This window comes from Lithobates pipiens, unplaced genomic scaffold (assembly GCF_037356315.1).
Source record: "Lithobates pipiens isolate NorthernLeopardFrog02 unplaced genomic scaffold, aLitPip1_a1.2 Scaffold_16, whole genome shotgun sequence".
Lineage (NCBI taxonomy): Eukaryota > Metazoa > Chordata > Amphibia > Anura > Ranidae > Lithobates > Lithobates pipiens.
The window spans coordinates 187,366,842-187,379,745 of record NW_027507748.1 but is presented as its reverse complement, the minus strand read 5'-3'; the positions used below and the strand labels follow the sequence as shown (position 1 = coordinate 187,379,745).

The following is a 12,904-nucleotide window of genomic DNA, read 5'->3' as shown; positions in this document are numbered from 1 at the left end:
CGTCTCTAACCGGTATGGCATCCATGGAGTTGGATCTCTGGAGTTGCTGGATGTGGAATGCTTTGTACCACTCTGGGAGTTCAACCGGTGGTATTTGAAGTATTTTGCAGAACCCCCTGAGATCTTCTGGGACATTTAGGTTGGCGGTGCGTCCTGCCACTGTCGCGGATAGGCAGAATGGGTATTTTCAGCGGTACTGGATTCCTTTGCGGCATAAAATATCAAGTAATGGGTGCAAGTCTCTCCTATTTTGGAGGGTAATTGGAGATAGGTTGTTGAATATTTTAATTTCTGCTCCTTGGAAGAGGAGGCTGCAGTGGTTTCTGGCTCTTTTTAGTATGTCCTCCTTTAGCTTAATGTTCCCAAGGCAGCAGATTACATCCCTAGGGGGATTTGTGTCTCTGCTTCTGGGTTTGAGGGCCCTGTGGTGTCTCTCGCAGTCAATGGGAGTCTTGGGTGGTCTGCCTAGCAGGTCATTAAAGATTTGTATGGTAGCCTGCGTTAATTGGGGCTGTTCGACCGTTTCAGGGATACCTCTCACCCGTAAGTTGTGGCGGCGTCCGCGATTATCCAGGTCATCCATGTGTCTGTGGAGCTCTCTCAGATGGGTGTTGTATGCCTGGGAAATGTGTTACAGCTGTTGGATAGTGGTGTCATGGCGGGCTGCAGTGTCTTCCAGATCTGTCTTGCGCACGTGCATTTAGAATGTCTCTCCTCAGGTCTGAGATGGCGGATGTGAAAGATTATTTTATGTCGGCTGCCACTGCTCTGAGATCAGCCATCGTAAGTGTGTGTGTGGCTGGCGGGCTGTCCGCTTGTTGTGGGTTTCTCCTGGTGGAGGGGCTCCGACTGGGTGAGCGTTTGCCTGTGTAGGCAGGGGGTGAAAATTTCTGGGATGTTGCGTCCGTAGTACAGTACTGGTCCCCTTGGGGAGCGGGAGTGGGACTGAGAGCCCTTTTCTCTTGTTTTCCCCATGATTATTGCCGAAGATAGCTCTGTGAAGCTGGTGGCAGGACCTCTGTCGGATGGAGCAATGCAGTTATACGGCCATTCCGTGTCGGTGCCAAGCCACGCCCCAGTATTTTTTAATAACGTAGTGCATTCATCTTGTTATCAATTTTGACCAAATTTCCTGTGCCTTTTGTAGCTCACACATCCCCAAAACTTCAGCGATCCACCTCCGTGTTTCACAGTAGTAATGGTGTACCTTTCATCATAGGCCTTGCTGACTTCTCTCCAAATTAAGTGTTTGGGGTGGTGGCCAAAAAGTTACATTTTGGTCTCATCACTCCAAATGACTTTGTGCCAGAAGGTTTGAGGCTCTTCTCTGTGCTGTTTGGTGTATTGTAAGCAAAATACTTTGTAGCATTTGCGTAGTAATGGCTTTCTTCTGGCGACTCAACAATGCCCCCTATCTTTCTTCAAGTGCCTCCTTATTGTACATCTTGAAACAGTCCCACCACATGTTTTCAGAGAGTGCTGTATTTCACCTGAATTTATTTGTTGGTTTTTCTTTGCATCCCAAACAATTTTCCTGGCAGTTGTGGCTGAAATTTTAGTTGGTGTACCTGACCATGGTTTGGTTTCAACAGAACCCCTCGTTTTACACTTCTTGATTAGAGTTTGGACATTGCTGATTGGCATTGTCAATTCCTTGGAAATCTTTTTATATCCCTTTCCTGTTTTATACAGTTCAGCTACCTTTTCCTGCAGATCCTTTTGACAATTAGTTTGCTTTCCCTATGACTCAGAATCCAGAAACGTCTGTGCAGCACTGGATGAAAGATGCAAGGGTCTGTCAGGAGTCCAGAAACTCACTGACCTTTTAAACACACAGACACTAATTAAAAGCAAACAGATCACAGGTGAGGATGGGTAGTTTTTAATATCCATTCAAACCACTTTGTGTCAACTTGTGTGTATGTTATCAGGCCAAAATCACCAGGGTATGTAAACTTTTTTGATCAGGGTCATTAGGGTAATTTCTGTTGTCATTATGATTTAAAAACAGTAAACACAGTTGATTAATAATAATTGGCTTCAGCCAAACACTAACCACGAGGGAAAGAAACGTTTGTGTTATCATTCATATTCTCTGAAAAATGGTCAATAAATCATAAATTCTGCCAGGGTATGTAAACCTATGAGCACAACTGTATGTACAATAATCAATGTAAATCTTTAAAACCAGGACTATTCTGTATATACCGTGTAAAATATATAAAAAATGAGTTTAGACTTTTGAAATATTTAATTTTAAAATAAAATTTGTCATTGTAGTTTTATGAATTTACCTAATCCTTTTCATTCAAACAGGCTACTATAATACAGGTGACATTGCTCCTTTACATGGTCACATGCTGCTTTTATCAAGTTATTCTGTTCCATCTCCACAAAACTATTAGGTTTCCAAATGCTCTTGATGCCTGTGTTCCTATAGCAACAGCAACAGTTTTTCATTATTGATTACCACACAACAGGGATCCCTGGATAACTGGGCTGAATGCAAGGAAACTTTGTTTTCTGCACCTAAACATTTATATTTATATATAAATAAATATTTCAGGTACATATAGCACCGTCAATTTACTCAGCGCTTTACATATACATTGTACATTCACATCAGTCCCTACCCTCAAGAAGCTTACAACCTAAGATCCCTAACACACATTCATGTACTAGGGCCAATTTAGACAGGAGCCAATTAACTTACCAGCATGTCTTTAGAGTGTGGGAGGAAACCGGAGCACCCCGGAGGAAACCCACGCAGGCTCAGGAAAAACATGCAAACTCCAGGCAGATGGTGTCGTGGTTGGGATTATTTATATATATATATATATATATATATATATATATATATATATATATATATATATATATATATATATATATATATATCTCTCAAAAGAATGCAATTGCTGTCCAATTAGCAGGTTAGGGATGTGTTTTTGACTGTGTCCCACTTGACTTCTAGTAAGTGTGAGCTTCAGCTTTTCCTCCCCAAAACAGATGCATTGTGCATGTAAATCGCAATCCCTCTATCAGTGTATCTTACCTTATTTAGCTTTATAAAGCAGGTTTCTGTGTCTGTGATGTCACTCCTCCTCTTGGCTGAATTTCTAAGTTCCCTGACTTCCTATTTTCTTACTTTATCAGTCCTGATACTACATGTCCCATCATCCTTTGAGCCTCTGTAGTTTCAGGGCGAGCTTTGGGAGTCACTTGTAGCAGCTGTGGGAGTTGATGTGGGTGGGGCTAAGGGCCACTGTGGGTGTTTCTGGGCCTTCATGCGGGTGGTGATTGGGGGAGGAATGGAACTGTGTTATCCCCACCCACACTCCATTCTTCTGTGCAGTGAATAGGGAACAAGCAGGAAGTGGAACTTTAGTCAGAAAGTTAAAGTGATTCTAAAGGCATTTTTATTTTTTTAAATCATAAACATGTCATATTTCCCAGCTCTGTGTAATGAATTGTTATACTTCCCTGCTCTATGTAATGGATTGTTATACTTCCCTGCGCTGTGTAATGGATTGTTATACTACCTGCTCTGTGTAATGGATTGTTATACTTCCCTGCTCTGTGTAATGGCTTGTCATACTTTCCTGCTCTGTGTAATAGTTTGTCATACTTCCGTGCTCTGTGTATTAATTTTTCAGAGAGCAGCCCCGATCCTCCTCTTCCTCCACTGCCGATTGCTAAGAGGGCACTCGTGAATGTTTGCATCGCACAACCCACATAAATAATGCATGGCTACGCCCACCAAACACGTGCCGCTCCCATGGTGTCATTTAGGCTTGGTTTGCATCTGCGTGCTTCTGAATGCATGGCAACCCGCAAAGAAAACACGCGCTTTGATGTGCGCTTCTAAAATGCGTGGCAATGCATGTCACTATTTCATTAACATTTAGGTTTCATTCTCATCTACACATTTCCAAGCACATGACAATGAACGCATGCTTTGCCGTGTGTTTTGAAAACAAAATCATGCTTGCGTTACCATTCATTCGCATCTGCCTGTTTACAAACACACTGCAACCCAAAATAAAAAACGTATGCTTTGCAGGGTTTCGAAAATGCGCAGCAATGTATGTCATGTTTCTAAATGCAACCAGCGCAGAAAACACACACGTTGTTAACTTGTTAACTTGGGAGGTTTGGACTCTTCCTGTAGGTGTGACTGGGTGGGATTGAATGCTAATTAGGACATATTCCATTACACCCACCATCAGAGCTGTGGAGGAAGTTACATCATGTGCACAGTCTGAAAGACTACAGAGGGGTGTGTTTTAGGCTAGAGATGGAGCTGGAAGTGGCTATGGAAGGCATTCAGTCTACATCAGACGATACAGACTGTCACATGATACAAAGCCATAACTAAACGCAGAAAACCAGGAGATTTGCAAACACGGTACAGAGGTATGATCTATGCTGGGACTGATCATTTCTTTCATTTCTAGTGAAAAGAAAGTTGGAGTTTAGCTTTAGTTAAAGCTTGATTACAAAAAACGGATGCTTTGACTAAGCTGTTCTGCTGCTGCAGTATAATGCCGCGTACACACGCTCGGACTTTCTGGCAGACTTGGTCCGGCGGACCGGAATCCATCAGACAATTCGATCGTGTGTGGGCTCCAGCGGGCTTTTTTCCCTAAAAGTCAGGCCGACCTAGAAATAAAACATGTTTCAAGTCTATCTGACGGACTCAAGTCTAACGGACTATAGATTGGGAAAACCATTCCTCTATATGCAAGTCCGACGGACCAAATACGACGCAAGGGCAGCTATTGGCTACTGGCTATTGAACTTCCTTGTTTAGTCCCGTTTACATCATCATGTTCAAAACGAACGGACTTTTGAACGGACTTAGTCCAGACGTGTGTCGCCAAGTCCGTTCGTTCAGAAAGTCCGTCGGATGCCCGCCGAAAGTCTATCGGCAAGACCGCGGGACGTAGTCTGTCGAAAAATCTGGTCGTGTGTACACCGCATAAGCCTGTTCTGTCTGGCAGCATTGCCTAAATCAGAAGTGTGACTGCACAGAATTACAAATCCTTTGCCAGGTAAAACAGTATCTGTGCTTCAGTTTTTTCTTTCTAATGTTTGAGCTTTAACAAATGTTCCTTGACATGGGAACATGATATACACATAGAATAATATATTTATCTTTGACTGTTGCAAAACTACATAACTTTACACTATTTTAATAAAACAAAATCATTTAATTTGAACCTTCTAGCTCCACTTACATTCAAATCACAAAAGCTATTAACCGTAAACCTAGTTTTGTCACCTTGTACATGAGGCTATGTAGCCTGCTTTTAAAACCATTAATACAGTCACTTATTTAAGAAGGAATTGCAGGTTAGATGTCAAAACGCAGGGTTAACTGTGCCTTTTTGACATCTCCATAGCTTGAATAATGCAGAATTGCATCTATAACTTACAAGAAAAAAAATTTCTCTGCTGCTAACAAGTATAGTAGAGCAACTAAAAAGAGACTTGAGAACTAGAACGAAAAATTTTCAGCTTATTATTATTTTATGGCTTTTATGTAACAAGGAGATGGTGAGGTCCATCACCTCCAAACGTAAAACAGGCAGAACTGCAATTCTTATACAGTACTTGGGTTAGACAGATTTGTAAAGAATAAAAAAAATTACATCTTTTTTAAATGTTTAAAAAACAAAAAGCATGCCTGAAGTAAATAATTGTAATTGAATTCAGTCTTTTTTTAAAAAGTTTTACAGGCAGGTAATATTATTGATATTTATCCCAATGAAGAAGATTAATTGAATGTGTGTAACAAATTTTCTCATTGTTCTTATAGGTACTCTTGGCAAGTTGTTTTGTGCCAGTTTATGCTGGTAGTAATGCTGTGGAATATAAAGGCGAGGTAATGAAAATACATCCATTTATTTAATTTATCAGTGTTATTTGTACTTCATATTTAATTTCATTTGACAAAAAATAAATATGTAACAAAGCTTGCATTCCATGATAATTGTTTGCCATAGAATACTAGCTCATTAAGAGATCCCTGTGGTTGGTAAAGTCTTGATATTTACAAGCACTTGAGATTTTCAAAAATGACTGAACCAGTTAACAACTCATGCACAATAGTATTTCGAACATACTATACAGTTCCCCAAGCTTGATGTAGCACAGTGGCTTAAGGGTTATCAATTGCCTAGGATCTTGGATTGAACTCACAACCCAGAATACTATCTGTATGCACTGGCGGAACTACTGCCATAGCGACTCAAGGGGGCGCTTTGGGGCCTGCAGCTGAGAGAGGCCCATAGGGAGGATGAGAAATGCATACTGTGGTGGGGGGACGAGCACCGCTCGCATGGTCCACCAGCCAGGGGAAATGAGGAGAGGAAGAGGCAAGCTGTCTGTACAAGCAGAGAGCTGTAATAGCTTTCATTCAAATTTACTGTGTTCCCGGGGCTCACGTCACATACCCCCACCTCTTGGCCCAGCGCCTTTGATAGACAGAACACTTGTCCAATGCGGGACATGTGATGTCATCAAAGGCACCGGGCCAAGAGGTGGGGCAATGTGACGGTGAGACCTGGGAATGCGGGAAATTCAAATGAAAAATATTACAGCTCTCTGCTCATATGCACAGCTTGCCTCTTCCTCTCCTCACTTCCCCTGGCTGGGGGACTGTGCGGGCGGTACTCACCCCCCTACTCTGTGGCAGCCCCACTCTCGCCAACAGCCATTTGAGAGCTGCAGTATGCATTCCTCATCCTCCCCGTTAGTTCTGCCACTGGCTCGCCTCTTCTTCTGCACAGGTGAGGCTGTATTGGGCACAGGTGGGGCCACATTGGGCACAGGTGAGGCCGAATTTGGCATGGGTCAAGCCACATTGGGCACAGGTGAGGCCGAATTGTGCACTGGTCATGCTGCATTGGGCACAGGTGAGGCTGTATTGGGCACTGGCAGGCCACGCTGCATTGGGAACAGGCAGGCAACATTGGGCACTGGTCACACTGCATTGAGCACATGTGAGGATGATTGAAGCGCTAACACCAGGTGTTTGGAGTATCTTTATCTATTGATTGTTAAACTTTCTGGAATACATACATTGCTATTGTGGTGTAGGGTCTGGGCCTGTTGTCCCTCCACCCCTTCTCTCTTCCCTTGCTTTCTTTCTTTCCTGCCTTCCTTCCTCCATCCCTCATTCATCTCAGACTCTAACCACACCCCCTTTGAGCCACACCCACTATTTAAGCCCCTCCATTTTTTGTGGGGGGGCTGTTTTCGGGGGGGCATACAACATTTTGCTATGGGGCCCTGTGATTTCTAGTTATGCCCCTCTGTCTGCATGGAACTTTTATAACTGCTTCAGTTTTCCAAAATACATCCTAGAATTTTCACTGCTTCTGACCAAACTGATTTATAGGAATTTCCAGTGCTCAGGAGTCATTGAATAGATGCTCAGGGTTATTTGCCCAGTAATTGTCGCACAGCCAGGCACACAGTCACCTCTTTTGCTCAATAAACAGTCTAGGGGTATGCTTTTTTGATGCTTTATTGCAGAACTTGAGCTTGGATAGGTTCAGGGTAACTTTGGGACACACTAGTAACTTTTAGTAGTGAACATGTGGAGGTCTCTAAACTTCGTAGCCAAGCACATGTCAGGGCTGGGCTCAGCCCTTCCTTCTCTGAGCTGGCCACTCAGCTGTTGGCTAATTGCTAGCTCCCATCTCTCTCCACAGTCACTCAGCTGTTGATGATCCTGCTTGTCAGTTCTGCCTACTTAATCTGTCCCGTCCAGAGGAGCTCTACCTTCGCCATGGTCACATCACAAGAAACTATCTCCGTCATTCCTGTTTAAAGACTGGCTTTGCTGACATCCCTTCTAGCTCCAAATTCTGCTTACTATTCCACTACTTTGATCCCTGACATCTGGCTTGGCTGTTCCGGTTACTGTACTTTGGCTATGTTTTGACTACGTTTGATCTTTTTACTTTTATTATTATTCTTCTTCCTTGAGATGTTCACTCTACGCTATCTCTGGCCGCAATGGCAGGGACGCATTGAAAGGCGACTTATATAGGGACAAGGGGTGGGGTCACCGGGGGATGTCACATGGTGACCTCGCCCCCTTATGATGTCACAGTCCCAGAGGATGAAGAGAAGAAGAGAAGGCGGCGGTGGTGACAGAAACAGAAGACCAGGCCAACGCTAGTAAAAGAGCTGGAAGAAGTAAGTGGAGGCCCGGCAAGAAGACCCCTGAAGAGGGGGACAAGACCCCTGAAGTCGGAAGAAGACCCCCCGGACGGCAGCGGCAACAAAGAAGAAATCCGGGCTCATCCACTAGTAAAAGAGCAGAAGATAGCGGAGGAGTCCGGCGAGAAGAACCCCCAAGACAGAAGAGCTGTTCAATAAATTATTTTAAAAACATGTGTTGTCTTTTTTTATTTACACTTTTTTCACCAGGTGAATGGGTAGGCGTACATGGTACCCCAATACTCATTCACATAGGGTGGGGGGTGGTATCTGGGGACCCCCTTATTAAAGGGGGCTCCCGGATTCCGAAAAGCCCCCCACCCGCAGACCCCGACAACCAATGGCCAGGGTTGTCGGGAAGAGGCCTTTGTCCTCATCAACATGGGGCAAGGTGCTTTGGGGTGGGGGCCGCAAGTCCCCCCTTTCCCCAAAGCACCCCCCCATGTTGAGGGCACGCAGCCTGGTAAGGCTCAGGAGGTGGGGGCGCTCATTCATCCCCACCCCCTTTCCTGACCGGACAGGCTACGTGCTCGGATAAGGGTCTGATATGGACTTTGGGGGGACCCCACGCCATTTTTTCAGCGTAGGGCTTTCCCTTTATGTCCATACCAGGTGACGGGGCTAGCGAGGTGTGAATCTCGCCGATGAACGTGGTGACATTGATTTCCTTCGCTAGTCCCGGCTACCTGGAGTCACGTTCAAAATGAACGGACTTTAATCCGTGTGTGGGCAAGTCCGTTCATTTCAAAAGTCCGGCGGACTCCCGCCATAGTCCGGCGGATTGTCCCTCGGAAAAGTGGTGTGTGGGCAGGTACGCTCATTCGGAAAGTCCGGCGGACCTCTGCTACAAAGTCCGGCGGACCTCTGCTACAAAGTCCGGCGGTTTGTCCAGCTGACTTAGTCCGATCGTGTGTACATTATAGTGTTTACCATGGACTAGGGAAACTAGACCTTTAGAGAGAAGTTCTGATTGACAAAAACTTTTGAATTTTGGTAATAAGGAGAGGAGTGTTGACAATTTAATGTGTTGAAGAATTGTCTAATTTTCATGTACCTAAAATGTTCCCATAATAGGATGGTCTGAACTTGTTGAAATATTTTAATACCTGTGTTGATCAAAAGACAGTGGATAGTGCAAAGATTGTCACCTGACCACCAGTGAAGCTGAGTCAGTTCCTCTCAGTCAGGTGGTAATTCATACAATGGAGGACACCATGGCACTGGATGGGGGATACATGTAGTTAATATGGATGACTATGGGCAGGAGATAAGTTTTAACTGTTTTTCGAACATACTATAGAATTCCCCTAGCTTGATGTAGCAAAATGTCTTAAGGGTTACTACCATATTTGCCTAGGATCTTGGACTCAACTCACAACCCAGAATACTATCTGCATGGAATTTGTATAACTGCTTCAGTTTTCCAAAATATATCCTAACGTTTTAATTGCTTATCTCAAACTGATTTATGGGAATTTACGGTGTAACTCTCATCCCCACAGGGGGTACTGAATAGATGCCTAGCATTCTTTTCCCAGTAATTGCCCAGTAACTTTTTCCCAAACAAAAGGACAGATATGTGCAGTTTTTCTATAGAACACAATGCATTAGATGTTGGGTTCAAATTCTATTTTATACCACTATAAGGCTTTGGGGTTGATTTACTAAAGGAACAGAAAAACATCTTCCCTTGTGAATCTGATTTTCCCTTTGGATATATTCTAGGACTTGTTTAGGTATTCTAAGTGATTACATATATTTTGAAAGAATTATTCACTTCCCTAAGTGAACAGCTTTTATGTCTTTTAGCAAATCAAGCCCACTGTGTCCTTTTCTTACCATATATATTTTATGTATCATAATTTAATTTAAAAGCTGGTTTGAATTCAATTTAATTTTTAGGTTTAAGGAAGACAAAATAAAAAATTTAATTTCTTGGGTTTCTGTACTACCATACGTTCATGCACAAAATGTATTATAAAATGTAATCAGAACTACAGGGATGTACCATTAAATGATCACCAGGAATCAATATAGGGCCAATTCAAGTCTCCAGGACAGCTGCCACCTTTCAGATTCCTCTAGCCATTTTCCAGTGAGTGAGAAAAATCCTTCTCAAGACCAGATTCCTTTGTTGAAGTCCTGCAGCTAGTTCCAGGTCACCTGCCCTGAGACTTCAGAGAACAGTAACCCAATCCAAGGCTGGGGAAGACCATCTCTCGAGGGCATCATACTTTTTATCAGCTTCCCCAGCCACCATTTGGGTCTTTTTTTATTCTAATGAAAAATGGGTATTATATAGTGTCTGTGTGCAAAAAAAAAGTGTTCTTTCTCTCTCTTTTTTGAAAAAAAAAAAAATGTGTTATAAAACCTGCTGCACAAATTACGTGTGATATATAAAATGGCCTCTGCTAAAAAAAAAAAAAAAAAAAAAAAAAAAAAGTGTGTGTGTGTGTCATTTTCTAGCAAAAGAATATATGCTAGAATTGGCCTGTCTGGGAATTGCTTACCAAGGAGTAGCTTAGGGGAATTGCATTGCTCTATCTAGGTAGGAGGGGAGGAGAGGGGAGGGGCTGGGAGGAGATAGGCTCTCACACAGACTGCGGAAGAGACAGGGAGAAAGGAAGGGGGAGATGCAGAGACACTGAGGCTGGGTTCACATTTATGCGATGTGGGAACACGCGCGATTCCTGTGACATCTGCGAACTGCTGCGAGTGTCAATGTAAAGTTAATGACAACCCCAGATCAGGTAACAGAATACAGTGCGAACTGTGAATTGCTGCAGGAAATGGATTGCATGGATGTGCGATCCGATTCCATTGCGGAAAAAAAGCGTTCTGCGCCATTTTGGTGCAAATGTGATGCAATTTCAGCCATACAGTTTGCCTGAATTTGCATCACACAGACATCACATGTGATCTGCAGAGCAATGCGGGGAAAATCACATGCAATATCTGTGATCACACAAGTGTGAACACAGCCTGAGGAGATGGATTACGGAGGCACGTTAAACTGATCATGCTATCAGAGATCAGCAGCCATGAGGGGAAGACGGGAACATTAGGATCAGCCACGTATTTTACAACATAGAAAGGGACAACTGACATGGCAAAAGCACTGTGCTATAGCTTGTGCCTTAAAGGGACAGAAGCTTTTTTCTTTATTTTTTAGGGTTACAACCACGTTAACCTCTTATTTATGCATGGTATTCATATTTTCAGTCACAGGAATGTCCCAGCATGTCATTTTCAGCCAGCATTTCCTTATCTGCTCAAGTTTCCTAATCCTTGAATAAGAGAGCAATTAAATGCTTCTTTCATTTGAAAATCTCTGTGCTGATTTTACATGTTGGAGGTTTTTATTTGCTGTCCAGACTATCATTTTTAAAGTCAAACCTAAAATTTGGAAATTACATGCCTGTGGTGAGGTTCTCTGTTTTCAGGATATATACCTTTCATGTTGCTAACGGCAGAGCACTGCCTTTATACATAATGCTGCTGTTACCTCTGTCGCATTATCTTGGCAGGTACTGATTTTCCTGTCTTCAGAGTCAAAACCTGAATGTTCTTCAACCTTAGCAATGTTAGGTTCTCAGTGTAGCTAATGTTTGATCTGTTTACGTTTGAAAGAAAGAAGAAGAAAAAAAAAATATATATATATATATATATTAGAGATATATGTGTATATAACTATATCTCTCTATCAGATACTATATTATATATGAGCACAAAGAAAAATAAAATTTTTTAATTTACTGTGATTTGAAAAAATATAAATTCAACATACAGCACATGCTCTTGGTAAAATTTGGCACTCAAGCACAAAATAAATATACAGTCTTTCCCAGGGTTTCCTTTTTGTTGTTGGACTACAGCTGGCCAGACAAGCGAGGTGGATTGAGGAATCCCTCCCACCGTGATACTGCATTCTGACAACAGGACTCACCTAATTGGCTGCAGCAGCTGATTGACAGATGTTTTTCTGCATGTCTTCTATCGAGCAGAGATGGTTACACACTGATCAAAATTTGACTGGACGCTACTAAACTGACCAACTTTTGATCCGTCCATGGCAAGCTTAAGTCTGCCAAATATGCCCAGTATTTGTTTGCTAGGAGGTTGGGGCTCCAATTAATTATCAAATGCATGAAAATTATTTTAGCAAGAAAGCCAGGCAATAAACAATGTGCAATGGTGTTAATTTACTAAAACTGGAGAGTGCAAAATCTGTTGCCGCTCTGCACAGAAACCAAACAACTTCCAGTTTTTTTTTTTTTTTGTCAAAGATACTAAAGTCTATTTTTTTAAAATTTAAAAATAACAAACATGTTATACTTTCCTGCCCTGTGCAGTGGTTTTGCACAGAGCAGCCCAGATCCTCCTCTTCTCGGGTCCCTCGCTGGTGCTCCTGGCCCCTCTCTGCTGCCGAGTGACTCCACAGCAAGCAGCTTGCTATGGGGGCACCCAAGCCGAGCCACTGCTCAGTGTGTCCATTCAGACATGGAGCAGTGGGTCGACCCTGCCCCCTCTCTCTCCTCGTTGGCTCACTGACTTTGACAGCTTTGGTAGCCAATGGCTGAGGGAGTTCCCCAAGCAGCCGAGACTCTCGTGCAACATAGCTGGAATGGGAAGGGGCTCGGGTAAGCATTAAGGGGGCTGCTGCACACTA

At 43.0% G+C, this 12,904-nt stretch overlaps 1 protein-coding gene across 6 annotated transcripts in view; it reads left to right on the top strand.

The window, feature by feature from the left end:
* PNPLA4 (patatin like domain 4, phospholipase and triacylglycerol lipase) overlaps nt 1–12,904 on the top strand; it is a 126,437-nt gene that overhangs the window by 45,817 nt on the left and 67,716 nt on the right. For 5 of the 6 annotated variants that reach the window (XM_077480830.1, XM_077480834.1, XM_077480828.1 and 2 more), the window contains exon 6: nt 5,822–5,887. The exons of the other annotated variant lie outside the window; for it this stretch is intronic. In XM_077480830.1, coding sequence (XP_077336956.1) covers nt 5,822–5,887 — 66 coding nt within the window. The remainder of the gene's footprint in view (nt 1–5,821; nt 5,888–12,904) is intronic. 6 annotated transcript variants of the gene reach the window in all.